The 26950-nt window shown below is 44.3% G+C and overlaps 1 protein-coding gene across 1 annotated transcript in view; it reads right to left on the minus strand.

Annotated features, from left to right (window-relative positions):
- The window catches only part of NIPAL2 (NIPA like domain containing 2), a 690092-nt gene that overhangs the window by 85054 nt on the left and 578088 nt on the right, over positions 1-26950 (minus strand). Inside the window, exon 8 of the mRNA XM_069621416.1 lies at positions 17294-17382. Coding sequence (XP_069477517.1) covers positions 17294-17382 — 89 coding nt within the window. The remainder of the gene's footprint in view (positions 1-17293; positions 17383-26950) is intronic.

Here is a 26950-nt window from a genome sequence, read left to right on the forward strand (position 1 = left end):
GAAAGTGGGCCTTCTTGTCAAGGTCCAAGATGTGAGGAATGAAGGAGAGAGAGGAGACTAAGATGACCGTGAGATTTCTAGCTTCAGAGGATGGAGAGGGTGGAGAACCCATAGAGGGTGGCCAGAGTGCAGGGGGAAGCAGGGAAGAGAGGTCCCGGTAGGAAGGATCCCAGTCTTGCTGGCATTGAGACAAAGATCCTTAGAGCTGCACCAAGACTTGAAAGCAGACAGGCAGTCAGGGATGATAGAGGAGCAGGAAATAGAGGAAGAAGGGAGTTTGAAGAAGAGTTATGTGTCATCTGTATAACACTGGAAGTGTGGGGAGAAGACGGAGATCAGGTGAGCAAGAGGAGCAAGGTAGATGTTGAAGAGCCAAGGTTAAAGGATAGAGCCCTGGGGAACACCACAAGTAGAGATATAGGTGGAGGAGAAGGAGCCCAGGATCACCTGATAGGGGCTATGAGTGAGGAAGGAGGTCAACCAATCCAGTGCCCAGTCTGAGATACCAAGAATATCTTGGAGCCGCTTTATGAGGATGGAGTGGTTGACTGTGTCGAAGGCAGAAGAGAGGTCAAGGAGAATGAGAACAGATGAGGAGTTGGAGTCAAGATTTCTGAGCAGTTCTTCATGGGTGTTCAGGAGAGCACTGTCCGTGCCTTTGGATGCCCAAAATCCTGATGGATGGTCATATACTGTCATCTTATGCCGAGTAATGCCTCCTATGCCTGCTACTGCCATCATATAAGCTGTGCAACCTAAAATTCCTCAGTACTGCCAACTTTTTCGCTTACTTAGTCACCAAATGTAAAATGCAGTCTCACATGTGCAGGTCCTGCCATAATTCCCTTATAACTGCCTCTTGCACTCTTACTCTAAGTGGCCTTTTTGAGCCCCAAGTCTATCCCTGAGGAGGCATAGCAGGCAGTAAGAGTTCTGTGCATCACAAACAGCCTGCTATCACATGGGTGGGCCTTGCTGCCAAGCCTGAGGACCTCTGTGTGGCACAGGCTCTCAGCTCCGGTAATGTGGAGTCTCCAGTGTTGCAGTGGTTTCTCCTCTGCTGATATCCTCCTCTTCCCATTCCCACTACTTCATAGTTTTACTGGTAAGGAAGCAAGGGTGGAAAGAGGAGTGCCATGAAGGAGCTACAGGGTGCAGAGTTTGAAAGGGTCAGCGCTGAGTATAGAAAGCAAACTCTCCTCCCCTCATCGCTAAACCCGAGATTGTGAGGGCATCACCAGAGATACCAGTTGTGTGTGAGTGGTACCCCTAAATGATGTCCATGGGGTTATTGAGGCTCTAGGAAGGAAGCCCATCATATCTTGCGTTGTGTGGCTGGAAACATTGAGGTTGTGTAACTCACCTTAGCTGTCAGATTTCTGGGGTTGTGAGCTTTTAGATTTTAATTTTACGATTGCCTCAAGTATAGTTTTTTCCAGTGACTCAAGCTATGCCTCTTACTGATGCATTGTGTAGTGCGCACTAGCCTGCAGAGTGATGTCTTCATTGTGTCATATGTGGAATGTTAGTAGTACCTTAAGCGAATAAGGTTCTACCAGTGGTAGTTACAGGAGTAGGAGAGGGAAGTGACTAGCCTGGGTGGTGGTGCCGGTATGTTAGGGGAACAACAGCTGGAATCATACATCTTTGAAGCCTATCCAATAAAGGTGACTTACCTTCAATTCACTCGTGTCATTGTGTCTTTGTAACTGAAAGCTTCAGAGCCTGGGGATCCCCCAACATTGGCGGCAAGGGGAGAAGACCCTGCAGTGAAGGATCCTGACAACCCCCCCCAGAAAGACCCACCACCCAGGGCTCAAGGGCTGACAGTGTTTCCCACTTTCATCAGTCAGAGGGGATGTGAAGAGGATGGATTGTGTGTCGTCCAGCTTCTGGGGAGCTGCCTGTGAAATGGGCAGCTGAACCTCCAGTGCCGTGGTTTTAGACCGGCAGCATAGACAGCGGACAGCGCAGAAGGCTGTTGGGCTCTGTCTGCATGACGACCACCACATTGCCACCAGCATGTGATGCTGGTGGGCTTATCAGTAGGAGCTTGGTGGGCGCTGGGTGCAATACAGCTGGTGGCAGGAATGGCCTGTGTACCTGGCGAGATTTAGGTGCCGCCATTAAGAACGAGCAGTCGGCCGGCAGTCGGATTGCTGTGGGGGGCAGAGGAGAACCTCGGGCTGTGTCGGCACAGAGACCGGTGTAGGATCGGGAGCTCCAGCCTCCCTGAGCTCTCAAGCTCAAGTGGCGACATCACAGGAAGGAGAACCAATGAATGGATGCGCTCGTGGCTCCGCGTCAATCAGCAGAGGACAATTGGAGAAAGGCCATTGCCCTGAGCGTGGGAATCCGGTGATTAGGGGAAAACGAAGCAGTGCAGCGTGGGACGGCAGAGTGGAGTCAGTGAAGTTGGGAGAAGTATAGATGATGAGAAAGATTACGTAGAGAAAGAATTGTCTGGGGAAGTATATCCCCAGGGGTACTATTTTGCATTGAGGGGACTATGCAATGACTGCTTGGAGTTCCATTGTTGTTCCTCAGGACCCTAGCTGTTCCCCTGACGTCCAGCAGCTAGGGTCATACATCTGTGAAGCCTATCCAATAAAGGTGACTTCCATTCCATCCACTCGTGTCATTGTGTCCTTGTAACTGATGGGTTCAGAGCCTCCTCCAGAGCCAGGGGACCCCACAACACATTGCTTAACTCTTTCCTTGCCACCTGCAAGTTGCAGTTCAGCAGCTGACCACCTCTTCTAGTATGTAGGACACCTTGAGCCTTGTTCATCTGACGTCATTCCTTTCCTAAGCCCTCTACCCACAGCTTCGAAGTTCCCTGGCCAATAAGCTTTTCCTGGTAAACACACTTTATTGTAATCTGCACTCCCATCAAATAAAATGCTTTAACACGCACCGTGGGCGCTGATCTTTGTTTTCACCCTCATTAAAAAGGGAGGTTGGGGATTGACATCGTTTTTTTCCCCTTTTTTAGAAAAAATTATGAACGTAACAATAAAAGTACATTACCTGCACTATTATTAATTTTTTTTTTTTTAGTTCCAATCAAATCGTAAAAGTACTTTGAAAGTGCTCCATTCGAATAGAATCATGGGGCTCAATGACATAGGACAGGGCATTGCCAGCGACAAAGGACTTTCAATCTCAGCAAGATGAAGGAAATAAATAATTAAGGCCAGACCGGGCAAGTAAACTAGATCGTTTTTGTTTTAAAAAGTGGACCTGGCTTATGCCATGCCGTTTTCTTTTTAAAGCTGTTAACGACACAAATGATGACGCTCAGGAAAAATGCCTAGAATATGATGATGGACACGAGATACTGGTGATACTAGCTAGAAACATACGTTACACTAGAAAGGAAGTCCTTCAAGGATATGCAGAAGCCGGGGGAAAAAGCTCAAAGCAGTTGAGCATCCACAGTTCACAGATGCCCTTCTGTTAGAGGTCGGGAAGAGGGCTGGAATAGAGAAATAACAGGGGCCACATGTGTCAGCGCCCCCAAAAGAAAACATTCGGTTCGAGAGAAGCTTATCCAGCGCAGAGAACATGAATATGAAATCCTATTTTCATCAAGAGGCACATCAGAATTGCAGATGAGGCTCTATGCACATTGCTAAGCGATAATGAGGCAGAGGTCACAGAGGCTGCGGTAAAATATCCAAGATGGGCACGAGGATCAAATCAAAGGAAATATTCAAAATCCAGAGGAACTCTGGTGAAAATGACCGAATAGGTATTGGAAGAAATACACTATTATGTCTTTCTTTAGGTCTCCTATACATTGCATACACGCCGCTTCGGTAAGTGTTAAGGTTCTCCGAAATTATACGTGGTTGTCGTGCAGAGGTGGGCATTCATAGAAAGTCAGAATTCTGGATTGAAAAAGAACATTTGTTTAAATGCATGTATCATTTTAAATGATCTGTGGTACAACTGGTATTCCCGGAATGCGGCCCCCTGGACGGGCACCCAACATGCTGATGGTAATGTGGAGGCAGGCAGAAGCCCCTGAGATAACTCTGCCACTTATCGAATTTAGACACCATGCACTCCAAGTGTGTGGAACTATTCCATTTTGGTAATAAGTAAAGTTAGTTGCCCATACAATGAAGGTATGTATAAATGTGATTCAAGGTGCATAGGAGAAAAGAAACAACCCTGGCATATAGGTTGTCAATACAATCAAACAAAATAAGTTCCCTATTTGGGAACTCCCGTCCCCTGCACACTATCTATGGCTAGAAAAGCCCAGTCATTTTAGAGTAGCGGAAATAGGTATTTCAGTTGAAATTAGGACAAAGTCACTGTTTTCTCTATAGATCTATGTTACGAACAAGACCATAAATACAAAGTTCACAAAGGGTTTTTCAATTTTTCTCAAAAATTATTTATTCCAAACATATGTGCCCAACGCGTTTTGAGATCAATTCTCTTCATCGGGGGCTGCAAGTTTTATTCAATTTTCATAAATCTACAAATTCAAGAAGAAAATATATGCAAATCAGTCAATGAAAGTAATCTAAATTCAAAAAAGGTTTTTTTGTGCAAATATCCATCCCAATCATCATCTGTCCAAATAATGGTTTGAAATAGTACACTCTTATAAACCTGGTTGGTTTCTCCATGATTTAACTTGTGTAGCTACAAGGTTAATACAATGGTCTAATCCTAGGTGATAGTTTTTATATATTCAATCATTTATAAACTGTGGGAGCGGCATAGAAGTTTGGAAAAATGTCAGTCAACCTAAAACCTATGTTAAATAAATAAACATTTTGAAGCAAAAAGAAGCATGCCGTGTGCTTACAATGTGACTTCCAAAGGTGTTGATGAGTATCCACCACACCTAGAGAGAATATAAATGTTGTTTATGTATTTAATGGTCCAAGTAAATTGGACTGATGACATAACTCGAAATAAAGAAGAAGATGAAGCACTTACTATAGTGTGATCTGTTACACATCAAGTTCAAGATATTTTACGGTGTAACCGTAGGGAGCAGCAGGTGAAGTGTGGCAAGATCTGGTTAAAAGTAGTCAAGTAGTCAAGTAGTCAATTCAAAAGGTGCACAGTAGAGAATCCGTGTGCCTACAGAAAAATTAAGAAATGAAAAGATAGAAGCTATAAGAGCACAGGCTAAAAGTTATATCCTACTCAGGAGCAAGGAGGGCTTTTCTAGCCATAGATAGTGTGCAGAGGACGGGAGTTCCCAAATAGGGAACGTATTTTGTTCGATAACTCTGCCACTTGCCACTTGTTCATTCAGTGCTTTGAATTCAATGCCATGGATGGCTTTATTCTGAATTCTGGCTTTTGTCTGACAGGGATTCATTGAAGAGAACCTATTCAGAACCTATTCATTCTGGCTTGGGATCTTTCGGGATCTGCAGTGATTTAGCTCTGCCTGCAGGTTTTAGAGATTAAGGCTTTGGCAAAGACCATAACCAAACCTAAAACGATGGTTCAATGTACAATGGGGCCTTGTCGCATTGTGAGCTTGCAGGAAGTCTTCCTTAAGAAGGTCATCTTGGTGATGATGGCGGCTACAACAGCTCTTGCTTTGTGGTTTATTGTCAAGGTTCTTCTCTAAGGCCATTTCTATATTGCAGACCATCGAAGGCGTGCCAATGGACCTCTCACTGAACAATGCCAAGGGTTCAGACGTAAAGGTAAAAAGTAACTGGGAATAACCACTTTAGAAAATAAGATTGGGCCTTTTTAAATTTTTTATTTAATTTATTTATTTACTTTTTTTCTCCTTTATTTCTATCTTTCTCTGTTATTCTATTGATTGGGCTATTTTGTTGTATTTAAATATGTATCGCTCTGTACATTTGCATTATTGTATTTAGTGTTATTGTTTATGTGAGATACTAAATGAATAAATAAAATCTTTAACATTTTTTTTTTTTTAAAGAAAATCAGATTGCTGTGCATCTAGCTGTGGATCGCTATCGGACACCCTGGTGCATGCGCTAGGCCCAAAGCTTGTGGCAATGGCAACAGACTGGTGCATCCTCACAGGACAATTGGAAATGCAGACATTAGTTGATAACTATGTTTTGAAGCAACTACATTAAAAAGTATTACGTCAAGGCAAATTCAACCCCTCATCTTTTCCAGGCCAACAACTACAGTCGCTTCCGTGGAATCAAGTGTAGTGTCTGCGATCCAGCGCCACACTGCTATTGGTACGGCTGCATCCAACTATTACATATTTGCACATCCTACACTGCAGATCCACCCATTTTTTAAAATATTAATAATAATAATATGCTTTAATGGCGAATTATATCAAGTAAATCATGAATATAAAACAATCAGATACATAAAATAATTCATCCAAAGCAATACCATATAACACATTTTATAATCCATAGCTAAAATACATTAAAAACAAAATCTCACATGTAATTTTATATGTGGTCTTGTGACACTATTGGTGGCATTCCTGAGCATGCCAGTGTAAGAAGAAGGGGAAGGCAGATGGGAATCCTGTGCTGGTGACGGGTGCAGGTTGGAAGTGGCTGGCTCCAGTCAAGCTGCTTTCTATGGATTTGCTGGGAGTATTGCATCCATAGGGAAGAGCCCAAGATCTAATAGACGATGGTGCTTTGGGTAAAATTAGCCGCTGATGTGAGAGGGTGTCTTAGGGCTAAAGGGGAGAGCTTAGTGTTGTGGTTCGGTTAGTGTCGATGTGCTAATCGCTGGGCCTGTGGCGGCCATGTGCAGGGGGTTTGTGGGTCCAGTGTAAGGTGGTAGGGGATCTCAGTGGGGAGTCGGCTAGTTCGGGTTAGAAGGAAAGGGGTCTTATAAGGCAAAAATCATCCATGCAAAACAAAGGGCCTACATGAACCTCTACACCAAGCTCTCTGCACCCCTTCCTCAACGTTCTGCATCACCAAACATTCCGGCCCCTCGCCTTTCTGGTCATAATGAGCACTGGAGTGGCCTGAGGTTTGCAGATTAAACTCCTCACGGGGTGTAGGAGCCCTGTAGAAATGCGAGGAATGATTGTCTTCTGCATTGCACTGTCCTAGTTAGATTTGTGCAGCGGGAACTGTGTCCTGCATCCCAGCGATCAGTGTGCCTGTTTCTCCAGGGGAATGTTCTTCTGTGGGGGAAGCAGTATGTCACGATTGGGAGGAACAGAACAGGAGGGGATATAACAAACATCATAATAAAATACACAATAACATGTTTAAGGATTGAATTAAAGGAAATCCAGTGAAACCTGTTTCCAACTGAGGAACCTGGTGTCCTGAGTCTAAAGTACAGTTCCATAATGTAAACTCCAAACTCATCAACACTCAGGACGGTGTCCATCAAGTTGTCCAGGGTATCTGCAAAGTTTATAGTGCCCACCAAACTGTTTTGTCTTCTTCGTTGTCTTTCTCCTGGCCCTGGTCTTGTGTTGCTTCCTGAATGCTGAGATGGCCTTACAGATGCTGCTTGGAAAGCTCTGTTTCACACCCCTTGTACCTCAGCGGTACCTCAGCGGTACCTCAGCGGTTTCTCCCCTGCTGTACTTACTCAAGACCTGTAACTTCCCCTCTTCCCCTAGTTTTTTCTTAGGGGTCTAAGATCGGTATTCCCCTCATATCGGGGTACATGTGGGCAGGATTTGCTCCGCCTACTTGGATCCTCTCAGTGTTAGCAACATTTACTTATTTGGGCTGATGGTTTCACCTCTCCACCTGGATCTGCACTAGAGTTCCCAACTGACTTCTCTTGCTGCATCAGGGATTTAAGCAAGCAGCCCTTGCCAGTCTCGGGTCGTGGTCAGCAGGGCTCTCAGTATAGGGCATCCCTTCAACCTGGCTTCTCCTGAGCTCTGGAGCCACTGGAGCAACCAAAGCCCTTTCTCACTCCCTGGCACGCGCTGCACCTCTTGGTTTTGCCAACAGAGGATCTGCGTTGCTGCTTCTTTCTCTCCGTCTTAGCCAAGTCAGGTTCTGCTTTATATCACTGTCTTTCTGATTCTGTGATACTATTTGCCCTTCTCGGTTGGCCAACACGGGTACTCCACTTTCAAACCTACTTTCTCCCTTCCCTCTTCTGGCTTCCTCTTGCTGGAACACTATCTTAACCCCCACTATAATACCGTTCAAGTACAGAGGTTTCTGCACACGGTTATATGGGCAGCGAGTAGTTAACTGGCATGATAAGGGATCTTATTCATAGGCCTCTTCCTGGCTTCTTGAGTTGGGATTGTCCATTTCCCCTTGGCTTTACCTCATCCCCATGGGAGTGTGCCTGCCTCTCTAATTTGTTGCCATGTTTGGGTCAGGCAGGAGAATCATTCCTGCTTCCTGAGCCAGTATTTTGCAGGCCAAGTTCAAGAAGAATTGGCTTTCTCACCTGCCAGCACTTGGGGTCTCAAAACTCAACCCTTCATCCTGTCCCCGGGTATGTCGGAAGACCCTTTCCCTGTGGGGCATAACATGGTTTTTATGTTGGCCTGGATCCCTGACTGACCCCGTTAGGTGTTCGTACATGTGACATCACATGCAGGTGCAATGAGTGCCTTAGTGATGGCTTGGAGCAGGTAACTTCTGCAATGTTTGTTAATCTGGTACTTCCATGAGTACAGTTAGGAGAGATTTCTCTTTTAGCGACTTCCCCCCTCAAACATTTTGCTTTTGTTTGTGAACCGGTCCTGACTTTTTACAGGGAAATGAAGGCTTCAGCTTCACCCCATGGCAGTTTGACATTTTTTTATGGAGAAACTGATTAGTCCTACAGACTATCAGCACTGGGAAAATATGTTTCCTTTTTGTCTTTTTACCTTTTTGGTAAATTTTTAAAGGTGCACACAGCACCTTACAATGCAGTCCCAGTGGGGATACTTGTGTATCATCCTAGTCTTTTGGTTACTTTTATATGTGCCTAAAGACATGATCGTGGCAGCAATTACATTTTTGTTATTTTTTCATTATTTCTAGAGTGCACATTCAGGCTTATCGCATATGGCTACTACACTTAGCTAGTGTCCTAAAATGGCCATGCCACGAGATTTTTGCTTGTTCTTTGGCCATATTGTTGTTTGGCCATCTTCCTGCTTTGCCAGGTCAGGAAATCACATATATGGTTATACACTTGCCCAGGAAAGCTGCAGCTTTTGTGGGGTAGCAATGCCTTTGTGTGTGCTTGGCCCAGGAAGGAGGTGGACTGTCTGGTCCAATTCCACATCCATGGAGCCTGAGAGTCTCGGTGTATTGCATGAGTGAAATGCACAGTGGTCCCTGATTGCACCACTGCTGGCTGTTTGAACGGTGCTCATCCTTACTGTTGGTGGGCTTGGACTTGCTTACAGGCTGGATTTGGGATATGGAGAGGACTCCTGTACCCATTTCTTCAGATCAACGTTGGACACAAGTATCCTGTGTGGAAGAGCAGCTGATTTAAGATCCATGGACAACTCCTGAAGAGTCCCAGCATCCCTCCCTGCGTTAGGCCTGTGGAATCCCTGCTGGACTACCTGATCTGCAAAGGCCCTGAGCGAGGCTTCAACACTTGGACTGGTGGGACCAACCAGCCATGACACATTTTCGAGTATCCAGCCATCCTGAGCCTTTGGAAGTGTCTCTGGACAACCCAGTGGACTGACCAGCTCTCCACTCAGTATCAATATCAGTGGTTTACCTCGGTATAATCTTTGCCATTCGGGTTTGTTGCAGAATTTTGATGGTCAACCGACCGGAACAATCCTTGCACCCGCAGCTCCTGGGCACCTCTCAATGCAACCAATGGCGGGAAAACCTACCTGCAGCAACCACCAATCGACCCACCAAGTCATCTGGGAAAATAGGATTCAGGGGGGCAAGTAATCACTACACATTCATCTCCCCCTGTTCTCCTTAGAATAAACCTTGGAATGGTTATTCCATTCTATCGCTTTTTAATCATCACTTCTGAAAGTAGCTGGATCTGAAATATAAGAACATCATTTTACTTACCAATTACTTTGTTGAATATCTTCTGGAACATTTCACTAACACAATAACTCTTTCTACCTTGGACCCTTCTCATAAGCTGATCATATGAATTGGACTCATAAAGTTAGGGTATATTTCTTGTGACTTGGTTCCATTCTTCTGCATCACTACAGACCTTATTTATGTTGAATACATTATTGAATGCATTCCTAAGAAACTAAAGGTGATATATGTTTTAGAATTCAGTGTTGTGTGATATTATCACCTGCTTGTTTAATTTCCTAGTGTGTGTTTTGGACCTAGAATACATCTAAGGCCTCATTACGACCTCAGCGGTAGCCATGCCGCTATTGGCAGCATGGCTGCTGCCGAAATCTCGTCCGGGTCGGGGTTCCCAGAATGAGGAATTACCGGGCCATTCCTAGTTCGGAGGGCCCGGTAATTCCTCCCTCCAAGAACCCGGACCCAGACCTTTCCCATTCCCGCCCCAATAGGGCTGAATGGGAATGGGAGAGGGAGCAAACAACGGGCCGATTACGAGTGGCCCGTTGTTTGCTCCCTCTTCCCCTCACGGGACCCGGTAAGCATGCCTGGTTTTACCAGGCGTGCTTACCATGTCCCACGAGGGGACCTCGTAATGTGGCGGAACGGGTTTAACGGGTCCGCATCCTTTTGCGGCACCCGTTAACCCGTTCCGCCACGGTCGTAATGAGGCCCATAGTATTTTTGTACCTACCTGTCTAAATTGGATTATAGTGTGCTTCACTGTGAGGACTCATCGTGGAGCCCACTCAAACTCTCCTGAGAATAGCCTGGACTACTCTCCTCTGCTACTTTGATTGGCTTTGGCGACCCCAGCCAGATTCTAGTAATCCATTTCAACAAGTACTCTCTGTGAGGCAAGGGCCATTCTATGTGTCCCTTCTGGGGCACTTTGTGCAGCCCCGACACTGATCCTGATGTCGCATCTGTAGTTACCGGATTGTGCGCCAGTGTCATTTATGTTGGTGGATTACACCCTGCGAGGATGGACTGTCAACTGCACCAAATGGCACGCCAGTACTACAGGCATCAGTGCAATGTGCACTTTTACAACTAAAGGTATTTTTAGCCCCAAACTCAAAATCAGGCTCCAAGCCTTCAGGTGGAAGTGTGTGATTCCTCCAAACGGAGGTTAATTGGTGGAAGTACACAAATAATCTTGGAACCTATTTGCCAACACCCTAAGAAGCAAAATAAGCTATTGGCAAGTTTTTCCTCCTCCTTTTTCCATCTGTGTTTCATCACCTGTAACATTGCAGATTAGTCTACAAAACGTGCGTGGCATTAGTGTGCAAGCCCTGCATCTTGAATCGCACTTGGTACATTTGTTTTACTCACAATGTTTACCCCCTTGTTGACATATTTATAACAATGGTTGGATCATGTTGTAAATTGATTAGTGTCTGTGGGGTCATTACGAGGTAACTATGCCGCTATTAGCGGCTTGGCTAACCCCTTACCGGGTACTAGGTCCGGGTTCCTTAAGTGAGCAATTACCGGGCCATTCCGACCGTGGAGGGCCCAGTAATTCCTCATTCAAGGGACCGGGATCGTAATTTCCTTTTTTCGGCACCCGGACACGGACACGAGTTTGGAGGTAGCCATGCCACTAATGCCGGCATGGCTACCTCCAAACTCGTAATGAGGCCCTATTGGTATGATTATGATGTTTGCACATGCATCTTATATCACTACGTAAGTCTGGTAGATCATTGACATCTCTCAACATGCCCCAACCATCTTTACAAAATGTGTTAAAAAGCCTGGCAACATCGATTGTACTTATTGTTTCTGGTGAACGTCAGGTTTCAGGGGTTACTTTGCATGTATGCAGAGAAAATATCAACAGAGAAGATTATATTGCAGAGGATATGGGGCAACAACATGACCCCTCCATATTACTTGCATTGGACCCTAGCATTCAATAAAAAAAGAAACTCTAAAGGATACACGATAAGTAGCTGGACCCACGAATATTATATTATTGGCAACACCAGCAATTTCCTAGCATCATTGTACCTTCTATGAAAAGTACACAAAAAGGGCTACCAAGTTCTGCCATGTCAATCATTTATTAATGGTATAGGGTTACTAACAGAACCTGTATCTGAACTCGTTACATCTATGAAAATGTATCAAGGGACTACCCTTGTTTATTGAGGATACCAAGACTGTACAAAGACAATTAGAGAAAAATACTTGGTTAACTGAATGCCTTCCTGTTCCTTATGATGTACTTGGCTCACATACCTGCATCAAAGAGGATATTGGTCGCAAGACTATTGACGATAAATAATAAATATGATTAATAAGCTTCATACAACATAACACTATGGTTATGGAGCGCTTGAAACGTACTCTTGCTAACAATATTCTCAGATTCAATGGTAATCTATATTGCTGGTGCCAGGGTACTGCTATGGGTTCTAAGTTTGCACTGACATATGCAAGCATCGTCATGGGACATGTTGGAGGCCACATTAACTACAGATATGCAGAAATCAACAAACACGTGACATTGTGTTTGATTGATTGACAACATTTCCAAGATTTGCACTGGAACACCACAGAATTGGATATTTTTTCTACATACATACAAAATAATAACTGAAGCCTGACGTTCAATGGTAACAATAGCTGTAATGCAATCCAGTTCCTGGATTTAGACATTTACCTTGTTCAAAAAAGTAAAACAAAAGTATATAGTAGGAAAACTGCAACTAGTTTCATATTAAATGTATCTATGGCACACCCTCGATCACTTAAGGAACATATCCCAACTGCAATTGCAGCACATTAAACGTAACTGGGGTGAAAATACAGAATATCGCAAAGCAGCATCAAAGGCAGTGACACTTGCTTAATCCAGAGGACATTCATAGGAAACTTTGAAAAAAAAGTCTTAAAGGATTGAAGCCATGAACAGAAATCCAATACTGCAAAGAAAGTCCACGAGTACAAATCATCAATTCTGCTTCTTGATAGCAAATGACCATCAAAGTCACAAGATTTTCAAACGTGTTCAAAAACATTGGAATTCATTACTTTTGAATATGAATCTGGGGAACATCTCACTTAAAAAGACAGGCAAGTTATGAGGTAGGAGGCTTGGGAATAGTTGTTGTCATGTTTTGAATTAACACCAATTGGCTACCACCAAACCTTAGGGTTTCTATAGGTGTTTAAAATGCAAGGTTTGCTAAATGGCAAAGAAGCAAGCTGCCTCATTTCAATCTGACAGCTCTAAGATCTTCCACATGACGGTCACCTGTATAACGTGTACTATCTATATCTCAATAGATGGGGTATACTATTAAACCACTTAAAACTCGTATACAAGAACACCTCAGAGAGATCAGGAATATCCCCTAAAGGTACCTATAAGTCATGTATTGGTATAAACACATGAGTGAGAGAATATGGATTGAATCACTTTTTTTTGCCAACAAACAAATTCAATATATACTAAGAGGAGGCAATAGAATCTCCAAACTAAGACAGGAAGAAGCAAACTTGGTACCTATAATGGAGGGCAGTAGTCCCGGGAATACATGTAGACACAGAAATGCCTGCATTTCTTGGTTAATATATTTGTTCTTTGCTATCTAATGCATAGCAATCCAATACTCTTCACTTCCAATGCATTTTAGAATGTTATGATTGGTTCTGAATTTTTGTTGTTGTTTAAATACACAGAAACTGATATATAGTCCGTGGAAGATGTTTACACATAATTAGTTTCTATCCAGCAGGTTATGGTGAAGATGCAAGTACAGAGTCTGCCTTGTAAAGCAACATGACTAGTTTATCTATTAACATTAATTGTGAAAGCATAGCATTTTAGAATGTTATGATTGGTTCTGAATTTTTGTTGTTTAAATACACAGAAACTGATATATAGTCCGTGGAAGATGTTTACACATAATTAGTTTCTATCCAGCAGGTTATGGTGAAGATGCAAGTACAGAGTCTGCCTTGTAAAGCAACATGACTAGTTTATCTATTAACATTAATTGTGAAAATAATTTTCAAACACACATAATAGTGGATTTAGTCGAAACTATTTCTTACAGAAATAAAGCTGTTAAAATTAAGTCACACATACGTGTATGCAACAACAAAGGTAATATTGCATCAACTTGAACAATATAAAATATCAATCACCTAATAATCAGATAGCGAAACTACTTCACACAAATACATACAAATGATCTGCAATTGAGTACTTACAGACATAGAAAACAGACTCCAAACACATTGCGAGGGTTACCGTTTAACTATGTTTGCGCAACAATAGGGCTAATGAAAAGATTAACCAGAAAACATGTTTAAATTAGGTAGTGTATCGATGGCAGTTCAAACATGCAGACAAGCAAACACACTGTTATACTGCCCCATGACTGCACATGTGTGATCGTATCTGTTACAACCTTGCTTTTATTCCAATTACTAGACACCACGACCTGCACATGCAAAGGTTCTCAATCTTAATACAGGAGAGCTACACAGCCTGGACCACCATGCCGTTTTGGGGATTATCAACATATTGATCTTATTAGTTTACCAACTGGGTTTCCTAATGTATAGGTATTTCCAGCAAACATGCATTATCACACGGATCTGCGTGAAATTACCGAATATAAAAGTCTACCTCCAAAAGTCATATTTTATTTTATTTTTTTCTCCATTTTTCCGCAAATATATATGTGGGGGGAGGCCTCCACCTTACCCCTAAACATTTTTATTCACTTTACCCCCCTCCACATATATATATGCGGAAAATTGGGGGACAGACTTTTGGGGTCGAACTTTTGGTATTAGGTAATTTCGTACAATAACTTATCACACACTACTGATCTAAGATAATGTAATAATATAGTAATGGATGCATGTATACTTTGTCTTCTCCCTTCCCCGACACATTACTTTGTTTCTAACCTGGTTGCTTTCTTTCTTTGTACCAATGGCCATTATGCCATTTTGAAGATTATCAAAATATTTACCTTATGGGTTTACCAACTGGTGTGTCCTACATACAGTGTTTATCAAATACCCATCCCTGATGAACTCTTCTTAACTGAAGTGCTTTACTCATTATCAGTAATAAAGCTGGATGGCTCTATATGTTATTGGCAATAAGGTTAAATACCATACTTCAGAAGGTATTCTAATTGTGGTGTCAAACCAAACGTATGTACAATACTGATCATGTGATATCTTGTTGAACAGTTAAAGCGAATGTAATAGTCAGGAATGTGCTGCAGCTTGTTTTCATCAAGTTCACCCCTATTTCTCAAAGCTCCTAAATTACTAGAATTGGGCAGGCTAGTAATTGTCTTTTAAGCAGTTTCAATGTTTTATTTGTCCAAAAATAAAAAAACAAAGAAAATCAAAGCCACAGGAACTGCCACACGACTTGACAGAATGTAGGACAACACACACCAAAATGAGCATCAGGAACACGTATGTACATTGTGAAGGAAAACGCTGTGGTAGATTTACATGTACAACCAGATCCAATAAAAGTATTAATTGGCACAAAGCTTGTGCAGCACAGACCCACAGCAAAATCCTGCTGCAGTACAATGCACCCCACTTGAGAGCCTGATCTTCCTGTACATGTGGGTGCAGCAGAGTTTACTGAAGGTGGTAGTTCATACCCTCACCCATTGTTGTCTGGTCAGAGCCTTCTCTACTCCAGAAGTGGTCAACATGTTGTGCCACTCCTTTTTGCAAGTGGTCTGTATATATAATGTATATGCCAGAGGTTAAGATTCATTCTAAACCTTCCAGCCATCACCTCTTGTGTTTTGCTATAGTCAGCCCTAGTGGGATGGGTATTCCCAGAAGAGGGTTCCGTGCCTGCTGGGCCTAGAGACCCAAGCTACTCCTCACTGATGATGCTCATCAAGGCCGAAACATGTCTGGGTATGCGTGTGGTCTCGTGCAGAAGGGATGTGACCTAGCAGTTTGGGCTGGACTGCCCTTTTTGCGGTGGGACCAAACATATTTGCACATGGTCTTTACTCTTCTGTAATGGCTTGGCAGGCAAAGAACGATGGTCTGGAGGGTTGCCCAGAGCAATGCCAGAGGTTGTTAATTATAAATCTTTTAGCCATCACCTCTTGTGTTTTGCTATGTAATGGAATCCAGCTGGTATTCCCTTCATGCCATTTATTAGGCTCTGCACTCCTGGTAGAAAAAGGGCACTAGTGGCATTTCTCTGTGGCCTTGCCTGGCCCAATTCCAATACTAAATACAAACTAACCTTACAGACTCTCACCCTAACTGAGACCACAAACCCTCACATGATATTCAACACTGAAACACTCTGTGCCGAACATCCATGACCACAACTTCAAAATCCATGACATGCATGAACCTAATTGGGGCTCTGCACAAACTCACTCTTGATACAAAACATTGCAACTTTAGGATATGCACAGGCCAGACCTCATCAGAAACTGCCAGTCAAAAACACCTATAGGCATACCAACACAAAGCACTGTGTCATCAGACCATCACACATCAAAACCACAGTTACAGCTCCCTCGCTGTCCACTTTCGACTCCTATTAACTTTCAACTCCAAACAACTCCAACCCAATCCATATTTTGCAGGTCCCCAAATGCCAAGAGGCCCGGATAATGCTAGAAGTTGGGACATAAAAGACTCCAAAACAGAGCACAATTAACATGGAATGCAGGAGGCAAATTGACTTGCCTCGGAGACCTGTGCCAGGCATGGCCACCACTATTTTACAACACTGAAAGCTTCCACTTTAGGAAGCAAAGGTGCTAGAGGTAGCCCGCTGTGAAAGTCATCCCACTGAGAAAGATGGCTATTTTCTGTCTACGCCATTTTGTGGGTTCTATGTGTTGCTGCTGAAGGATTTTCACTGCTGTATGTTTTCCACAATAGCTTTGACAATTGTTCTTGCCACAAAATTCGGGTGGAGGGGGGTCCCGCCCGCCCAGTCTACCAACCCACTCCAAACCCCATATTGCCTCACCCAAACAGCCCTCTGCATTTTGCGGCAACATTTCACTATAAAAATGTGGGGTAGAACAAATCTGCGGTAAAACTTCATTGCTAATAAGACTGGGAACCCCTTGCTGTTGCCAGTCTGTGCAGCTTTTCGTGGCTGTATCTGGTGTCTTGCCCAGCACAGCATGAGTTTGTCCGAAACACCTGCAAGGGAATCAGAAGATAGCTGTATGCGTCTTAAATCTCAGATGAAGCATGTAAGAGTCACCTGGCTCTCAGTGTCTGGCAGAGCGGCAAAGGCCTACCTGCGATGATGGCGCTGGTCGTGAAGAACACAAAGTTAATTGGCACGACTTCGGTGGCATTGTACAGCTGCTTCGCTTGAGTCAGGAACCTGGAGCCAAGGAACAAGAGCAGAAGCAAAAGAGCTAATTACTCTCATTTTCCAGAGATGGTTAAGGAGAATAAGAACTACTGTTCCAAAAGAGCTGTCTAGGTTATCATCGGTCGATAAAGCGACTGTGTACAGCCATGCTTGCCATTTCCAGGGTCTGCTAAACAAAGAAGGGATGTTAATAAGACCCCTGTGTTTGGATATGGGTGTCGCCCCGGGGGACCAGAGAGAGAGAGACACCCACACACACACCATCACACCCACACACCAGTGACAAGGACTGTGCCATGAGCTTTAGACTGGTATTACTTTAAGGTAGGCCAGGTGGTGGATTCATTAGAAAATGGGGGAGGCCTTGATTAAGAAAGGCATGAATGAGCAAGGGACCCAGAATGTTGACTAATTCTTACATTTCCTGTGTTTTTATGATGGACCCATACTAAAGGCTGACCGGGAGAAACGTAAACAGATAATTCTCTAAAAGGGCTAGTTTACATGGGGTGCAACAGTAAATCTGAGCGTAAAACCAAAGCTTAATGTTTTTACACCTTAATGTGCCTCTCCGCCCCCTTTCCAGCCCTGACGAGGCGAAGGAGGGGCACACGGTGGCGATAAGGGGCCTGATGCCCAGAGCGTTTCCCTATGGGATGTCGCCATTATCAAACGCTTCTGTGAATCAAGCACAAGGTCTCTGCTGTTCTGACCCCTCGCCTTTGATTTTCATACAGGCCTAAAACTAATGAATTCCAAAGGAATCCACCTCGATTTTGCACCTGCTCATAATAACTAGGCGGATTCCATAGAAATTCATGAATAAATGCACCTGCAAAGAGTACTTGCAAGCAGTAAAAATTTTTTCAAAAGACGGAAAGGAAAAGGAAAGAGTAAATGCTTCCAATTGCTTCAGGACCCAGCAGCATGGAAGTGCACGCGCTGGTGTCCCCCTGCATGCACGGAACATTTCCTCATGAATGACCTTGTTAGACATGACCACTTTTCTTCATTAACATTTTGTACAATGGCTGTCAACATTATTTTGTCTCCATGTTCCCATAGTCCCATTGAGTTCCAGTGATGCGTGTCATTAGGTTTCAACGTAAATTACAGAAGACACATATTTTAAATAAAGCTACCAGGTTCGGTTAGAGAACAAAAACTTCCTTCCTTCCTTCCTTCCTTCCTTCCTTCCTTCCTTCCTTCCTTCCTTCCTTCCTTCCTTCCTTCCTTCCTTCCTTCCTTCCTTCCTTCCTTCCTTCCTTCCTTCCTTCCTTCCTTCCTTCCTTCCTTCCTTCCTTCCTTCCTTCCTTCCTTCCTTCCTTCCTTCCTTCCTTCCTTCCTTCCTTCCTTCCTTCCTTCCTTCCTTCCTTCCTTCCTTCCTTCCTTCCTTCCTTCCTTCCTTCCTTCCTTCCTTCCTTCCTTCCTTCCTTCCTTCCTTCCTTCCTTCCTTCCTTCCTTCCTTCCTTCCTTCCTTCCTTCCTTCCTTCCTTCCTTCCTTCCTTCCTTCCTTCCTTCCTTCCTTCCTTCCTTCCTTCCTTCCTTCCTTCCTTCCTTCCTTCCTTCCTTCCTTCCTTCCTTCCTTCCTTCCTTCCTTCCTTCCTTCCTTCCTTCCTTCCTTCCCCGTCTACATTTCTTTTGTACTCTTTCATTTTCTGTTTAATTCCACTTTCTTAAAGTCTCACTTTCTTTCTCCCTTTCAAACCACCTTCACTCTACATGTCACGCCTTTTCTGTGAAAAGGGTCATAAAAACGTCTACATTAAAAAGATAAAACATCTACTAAATAACAGTTCCAGGATGATCGACCCCGAGTGCTTTGCCTTTGTATCTGATTCTGCTCCAGTGTGCAAACAACGTCAAGCCCCACTTCTGCTTTCAGGCATGAATTAACATAAATTGCTCACTTGCCGCGGGAAATGCTCGGCAGCGTCTGAGGAAAATAAAATAAACAAAGACCCCATCTGTCTGAGAAAGACAAATAGGATTCAGAAACCAGAGCGACACTGCGCACACCTCATTATATGCCCCCATTTGCCAGCATCCATCATAACTTCAATGACAGCGAGCTGTGGGTTTCTCAGAAGTCTCCACGCACTCGCGAGGATTCAACACGCGCGCGGCTAAAAAGTCAAGGAGCTCAGCTGCCTCTCGCGATAGCTGACAAGAAAGGAATACGGAGGAATGCGTAGTTTCCCCTACTCCCCCCTAAGCATTTGACCTGAATAAGCCAGGTCGAAGCTTTCTGGCAGCACGATCATACTTTCTTAATTAATCAGCACAGTCGTAGAATACACCCCCGAACTTACACTGGTGCCTCGAGTTCATATGTCCGACTTCAATGCTCATGAGACAGTTGATGCCTGTGTTGACTGATTGGTGGCCCAAGACCAAAAAGTGCAAAAGATGCACTTATTGTACTTGCGCATCTTTAAGAAATGCGTAAGACACTTTATTCATAGCCCAGCACCCACGTGGGCGCTGGGAGTGCATTTCAAAATGGCACCGGTCATTGGGAACTGTAAACAAAAAGAATGTATGTCATTTTTTGGAGGCTAGAAATGCAAGTGTGACAGCAGTGGTTCAAGTGCACACCTCTGTGAATTTGGGATGTGCAACGAAATGGGCAACACAGATTATAAGTTACACAAATGGGCAAAGGGGGGAGAAACAAAGCAACGTAGCAAAGAAAAGTTCCCCACATACCCTGTGTGCCATAGTTGCCACGCACAATCGTCTCTAGCATTGAAGGCCACAGAGAGGTCTACAACGGCAAGAATAAAAACACAGTTCTTGTCTACGTCTATGAGCAAAACAATCTGTTGCACAAACTGGGGTGGACTTGCTGGTGTGACAGGTTGCAAACCAGAGTAAGTACAATTGACAAAGCCATCAGTTTACGCACAGGTTTGCGGCTGGCACATAGTACATTCTATCCCGTCTTACCCAAAAGTGGTCTGTTGGATACAGAATGACGGTTGGTAGTAGCATCGACCTCTCAACCAGATTTCTTCAGGATTGGTGAAACCAGTGAAGAGGCCCTGGTGGTAACATTTAACAAAATGATCTGTTGGTAACTCCTACAGCACCTGGAGCCATTATTCCAAGTGTTACCGTAAGGTTCCAAGTGACACAAGGGGTTAAGTAACAGGCGATCGCTGCAAAAAGGATGTAGATACAGTTGTAGTCTTTGAAGATCAGGGGAATATATTGGTTGAGAAGGATAAGGAACCAAACTTCTAGATGAATTGCAGTCCAAATGTAATCATGTTTACCTCCACAGAACTGATGAAAGTATCTGTGCTGCTTCTTAATTGGATAAACCGACATGGCCATGCAGCCTACTTGCATCAGCCTATTCAATATCCGGCAGATCTCTGCCGGATATATTTCAACTGGAGGTTAAGGTCATATCCAAGTTCTGTGGTAGTGCGCACTGGCATGACAAGTGGCACTCATCTCAACCCCCTCTCCAGACTCCTCCCTGGCTGTGGAATCTAGCACTGGGCAAGCATATTTGTTTTTGGGACGTGCATTGTGACTCGGCATCCATGATCAGTGTGTCCTATTTGACCTGATAGCATGAACAAGTAAAATAACCCAATGACCTCAAGCACTGACTAGACTTCATGTGACAAGTTCAGTGAACTGAGTTATTGAAAAATTATGACAACTCATTGCATGCCATTGCTACTATCCCCTACAACAACTAACCCAAAATCTATCAAACTTCCCCACAGGCCAATGTGTTTCATTCACCATGAATGAATGCTGTAGCCAGTACTCTTATACTGGAAATGTCATACAAAGGTAAGCAACATACATTCCAGTAACTTCCTGAAAGAATGTATGCTAATCGAACCCCCAATTTCATAAATGCTCCATGCCAAAATTATAGTACGAATACATGCCTTTGCTGAGAGAGCCTACAGGCACCCTGAGCCCCAACTCTGCTGTGGCACAGAGCAGCTTCAACGGTCACATGTGCATCCCTGGCAGCTGCATAGTTCCTTCTGTGCCTCTGATCTAAATTATAGTACTTTTAAGCGTTTGTCAGTCTGGTGGTATGTACATCTTTAAACAAAAGTCAGGCCTAGTTGTGGCATGGTGATTGCTAAGTGCACACAGTTATAAAGCCACATAAATTTGATATCACTTTAGTGTCAGATCGGTTAGCATGGTGATTGCTCAGTGTACACAGTTATAAAGCCACATCAATTTGATATCACTTTAGTGTCAGATTGGTGATCTGATGAGAGAGTTGTATATTGGCTACATATTTTGATTCCCCTGCTGTCACGCTCACCTGGTCTCCTCGGGGGCGTTGCTCGAAGATGCAGGAATGATGTCTGCCCTGGCGTTACTCGGCTGAATGGAGAGACTTGCACGCGACTTCTCCTTCCCTGTCACTTCCCCGAATGCTTTTGCCTACAAGGTCGAAATAGGATGTTAGCACCGTGAGGAGCGGGGTTGAGTTCCCACCTTCCGTAACCTCCTGATGCCCCCTCTCTGCTTCAGCCTCACCTTGGTTTGTTTAGTGGTGGACTCTCCGTCCTGCGATCTCTTGCAGGGGCGCAATGTGACAGTCTCTCCCTGGATCAAGTTCCTTCACTGATCCTGTGGGGGGTGTAGCGGGGTCTTGAATTGCTTGACTCAGGAGGTAAGTCTCTATACCAATAGATGCTTGCAATAGTTGCTTAAATGTCTTTATTACCCAAGTTTTAACCTTGTATTCACCTTTCTTTCAGGCGCGGTCTTGAGCAGTTTTTTTTAATGAAGATTTGACTAGTCCTTCAATGCTGAGCAGATTCTATGCGGGGGAGTATAGCGTTCGTGAGTGGTGCTGAATGTCTCTATAATGGTTTCTTCCCGTGCGCGACTAACCTGCTGTGTTCTTTTCTTTCCTGCAAACAGGTGCAGCGTGGCTCCGGAGCGGCGATCGGAGGAACCGCTGCAGAGGAATCCCAAGGGAAGCGGTCTATGGGTGAGTATCAGCTGTTCTTGCAGATGCTTTCTTTTCTGCAGGTGCGGCGAACTGAAGAGCAGCTGAAGGAGCGGCCGCTCGGATGGAATCCTTCAGGTAAGGTCGAAAACTCAGTATTAATTCCTGTTTCTTTCTTCTCTTCTTCTGTTCTCAGGTTCCGATGGATGGAAGTTCCAGAAACAGAATAACGCAAAGAGTGTTCTGTCGGCAGGGTGTGGTTTAAATAGCCTTGTAACTAGTTCCTATAAAATAGTCCCTCCAGCCTCATTCTGCAATCACAGGTAAAGTAGTCCCACAGCCACTAACCAGGATAAGCCAGATGATTCAGCCCCCTTTGACTGGGCTGTATGTAGTCCCATGTAGTGCATTACCAGATGAAACATTATGAGCCTGGCACCAACGGCGCCAGGACTGATTCCTGGAAGTCCTTGGACTACCCTTCGGGGATTTATAAGCCCTGATGGGTGTCAGTGATTGGGGAAGGCCCGCCAGCTCCAAGTGTTTTGGAGCATGCACCATGACACCTGCAGAATGGGAAATACCTTCACCCAGGGAGAAGAAACTTATCCCAGGAGGTCTCTTCAAAACCGGTTCTTCAAAGGCAGCACTGATATAACAATGCCACTCTTACACCAGGCTGATCACTGGAGTCTCTTTGAAGTCAGCATGCCTGGGAAGGGGGTGGAGGTAGACAATCCAGAGTGGAGAGGTGGGTCGCAAGAAGAGTCCCACCATTTTGGTTTCTGTTAGGAATGATTTTGTTTTCCTGTCCCTGCCATTTCTTGCAGGGCATGTACTCTGTGTGATGCTAGAAGGAAAAGGGCACTTCTTGCAACAACCTGGATTGGACCGATTACAGCAGGTCTGCTTTGGATCAATACCCTGTGATGTTTTTGAGGAGGAACCCCTTGTTCTTTCATTAATCTTTTGATCATTAAAAGAAATAGGATACACCTTTGGACCACTGTTGGGAGTGCAGTCTATTCCAAAGTCTTCTGTCATAGAGAAGAACTCAGAAGGCATCTAGGGCAGAGGAGAACTCTGTCCGTCAACCATCCCCAGGGAGCACAGGGAGCAGTGGTGGTGACTGCTGCTGTACCAAGGGCCTCACTGCTGGCTGCACTAGAACGAGGCTCAAGATCACTAGCGGTGAAGGCCCCCCTGTAGGTGAAAGCCAACCTCCCTGGAGCGTGAGTGCAGTACAGAAGGACTTACTTTGCCTTGGTGGTAACTTGGGACTTGGGACTTCCAGCAACCCAGAAGCCCAGGAGTAGCTGCAATCCTGTTTCAATACCTCACAATGCCTTTGAGTCGGGTTGACCACACGCAACACCTTTGACCTGCTAGAGGACCTACTGTGCTGCTTTTGGCATTCTAAGCAAACTGAGAACAACTGCTGAAATAAAAAAATCTAGGGCTTTCACAACTTTTGATGGCAATCCATCACAGGGACAAAAAAAAACACTTGATGAAGGAGACAAAGCCATTATTCCTACTGTTCAAATCAATGGTAATAGAAATGGGAAGAATCCGCCCCAAATCACGACTTGCATACACTTTCTATATCTTCTATTGTAAAGGTTCAGCACCTGAAATATGTATGGCATTGTGTATTTTTTAGGTTCAGTGTTTTGTAAACTGGAGGCCCATGGTTGGACATGTATGCATTAGTAATCACCCGCACATAGCTCTCAACCATTTGTATTGCAAAGGCGGGTGAAAACACACGATTATATTTTTGGCAGGTGATAGGCCCATTGAAACAAATGGGCGTGCAGGAGGCTTGGCGGGTGAGTCCGCTGTTTACAAGGTGGGTGACACCCGCCAAAAGCGTGTGAATTGATAGCTATGCCTGCAGGTGGAAAAGAAAAGGGGTCTGTTGAAGGTATGCATCACAAGCAAGGTGGGGATATAGTCCTTATTTAATATGAAATATGTTAAATATTGATTATTTAGTAAGGGATAGTGCATATTGTATGGGTGCACTAGTAGACGGGGGACACAAAGGTGGCATGTTGTTGGCATGAACATTTGTTGAACTTAAAAGTAAGGATAAAGACCCTGCCTAGTCCTATAACTAAGAGGGGTTTCGCTGCTTCAAACAAAACTAAGACAGATGTCAGAATGTCTGTCAAAATTGAATAGTCCACTGTCCTATGTCCCTTACACCTAAACAGAAAACCTATAACTAAGAATAGATCCTGCTTATAACAGGAGGACTCCCTCCTACGGGATATTTCAGGCAGTTCATAAATGGTGGGGGAATATTATTCTTCCCTAGCTGTCTTTAGGCTTTTAATGTGTTGTTCCTCGTGGTCAGGGAGTAGGTCTGTCTCTCCCCAGATCTTCCCAGTAAGGTTCCAATGTTCAGGTTCCAAAACAACCTTGGGGAGGCATCTCCCTTCTCTTCATGTGTTGTTCCCCATGGCTGGGGAGGAGGTCTGTCTCTCTCAAGACCTTCCCAGGAAAGTTCCAATGTTCAAGTTCCAAAACCTTGGGAAGGCGTCTCCCTTCCCCAAGCCTTTCTCAGGCTCTCCAATCCAATAGTCTTTTCGTGACTTGTGCCAAAGGATCTCTTTCCCCCCCTGGACTTCTCATGACATGTGCCAAAGGATCTCTTGTTATGTTATGTTATAAAAATGTATAAAGCGCAACATTCGCCCAGAGGCATCTTGGCGCTAAACAGCAATCAGAAAGGAGCCTACCCAAGGAACCCACCAGGTTAAAACAAGTATGTCTTCACAAAGCGCCTAAAAGACAGGTAGAACTTCATTTTACGGAGTGCCACAGGAAGAGAATTCCATAACCTAGCGGCAACAATAGAAAAAGCTCAGCTACCAATATGGGAAAATGTAACAAAAGGCACAAAAACCCAGCAAGCATGAGTCAAGCGCAGGAGCCAAGCAGGACTACATGGACAAAATGTCAGCTGCAAATATTCTGCGCCTATACCATAGAACGTGCGGTGAACCAAGCACATGTTTTTAAAATCAATGCGCTTGGCAACAGGGAGCCAGTGCACATGTCAAAGTACCGGAAAAATGTGATAATGTCTAGGAGTATAAATAGCCAATCTAGCTGTGGAATTCTGTAGAACCTGAAGAAACCGGATGAGATAGGCAAATTGCGCCAGAAAAAGAGCAACTGCCAGCGTCTTAACGTCAGCAGGTATAAACGGAAGAACCTTGCACAGGATTTTAAGATGAAAATAGCCCCTCTGGCACACAACACTAATCCGGTTACCAGCAGAGAGGGTGGGGGAAATCTTAACCCCCAAATCCTTCACAACTGAAACAAGGGCATGAAAAGGACCAAGAGAAGGCGGCCAAAAAAAGTGGCGTAGAGAGCCGTGGCAGAGGGAGGGCCTACAACTAGCACCTCGGTCTTGTCACTATTCAGCCTAAGCCATTTGTTGCACATCCATTCCCCCATGGCAGCCAAACAGGTTCTCAGTATGGGCGCAGTCTCGTCCAGCACACGGTCCAAACGTGCGGTGATTTGGGTGTCATCGAAATAAGAATAAAATAAAAATCTGTGGTAAAGGATGAGCTCGGTCAAAGGCCGAATGTAAATGTTAAACAAGATCGGCAAGATGGCTGTCTCAGGTGAGAGACGTAGGAGCAGAAAGAAATGAGGGAAGAGAGAGAGAGAGAGACTGTGAGAGAGACTGTGTCCGGTCTGATAACAAAGAACTAAACCAGGACAGTATATCCCCTGAGAGGCAGGCATCAGAGAGGCGGTCAAGCAGAACAGTATGATCGATGGTATCAAAGACGCTCCCATGCCATCCTGGTCCTGCAAGTGCGAAATATCATCAACCACTGAGACCAGCACATCCTCGCTGCTATGCCCTGACCAAAATCAGATGTAGAAGGGTAGAAAATGGATGAAACCGCCAAAAAAACTCTAAGACAGGGAACCACTAGCGATGCCAGGAGTTTCATCCAAAAAGGGAGTAAAGAGATGGGGCGGAAATTATCTGGAACAGACAGATCCAAAGAGGGTCTCTTGCGAAGAGGAATACTAATGACATGCTTCAGGATAGAAGGAATATGGCCAGAGCTAAATGAGAAATTGATATCATGTGTGATCAGGGGAGCTAACAAAGGCATAACTTCCTTCAGCATGGGAAGGGGAATAGGATTATTACAGGATGCAGATTACAGTTTTGCCATAGCCACAATAATTTCTTTAGGAATAAAAACAGGAAAGGAGTACCACACATGAGGTAAATTAGGAGTAGAGACCGCAAATGACTGTACAACCGTCTTTACCCGGAAGAGCAAATTGTGGTCCCAATGTGGTCAATTATTTCCATGGAACGAGAGGAAAGAGAGCGTACAACTATAAACAATTATCCAGGTTGATTAAGAGATGCTTTAACCCTTTGCGCAAAATGTGCACCCCTTCCACTGGGCTTCTTGTGACTTGTACCAAAGGATCTATTCTCCTGGACTTCACGGTTTCTCAAGATTCGGGTCCCTGACCCTTCTTTCAGCTCTGTATTGTTTCTTCACTAGGCCCAGTTCACTATCCAGCCAGGCCTCTCTTTGAGTCTCTGTGGGATGCTCCTTCACCCCTCTGTTCTCA

This window comes from Ambystoma mexicanum, chromosome 5q (genome assembly GCF_040938575.1).
Source record: "Ambystoma mexicanum isolate Mex_15411 chromosome 5q, UKY_AmexF1_1, whole genome shotgun sequence".
Taxonomy (NCBI): Eukaryota; Metazoa; Chordata; class Amphibia; order Caudata; family Ambystomatidae; genus Ambystoma; species Ambystoma mexicanum.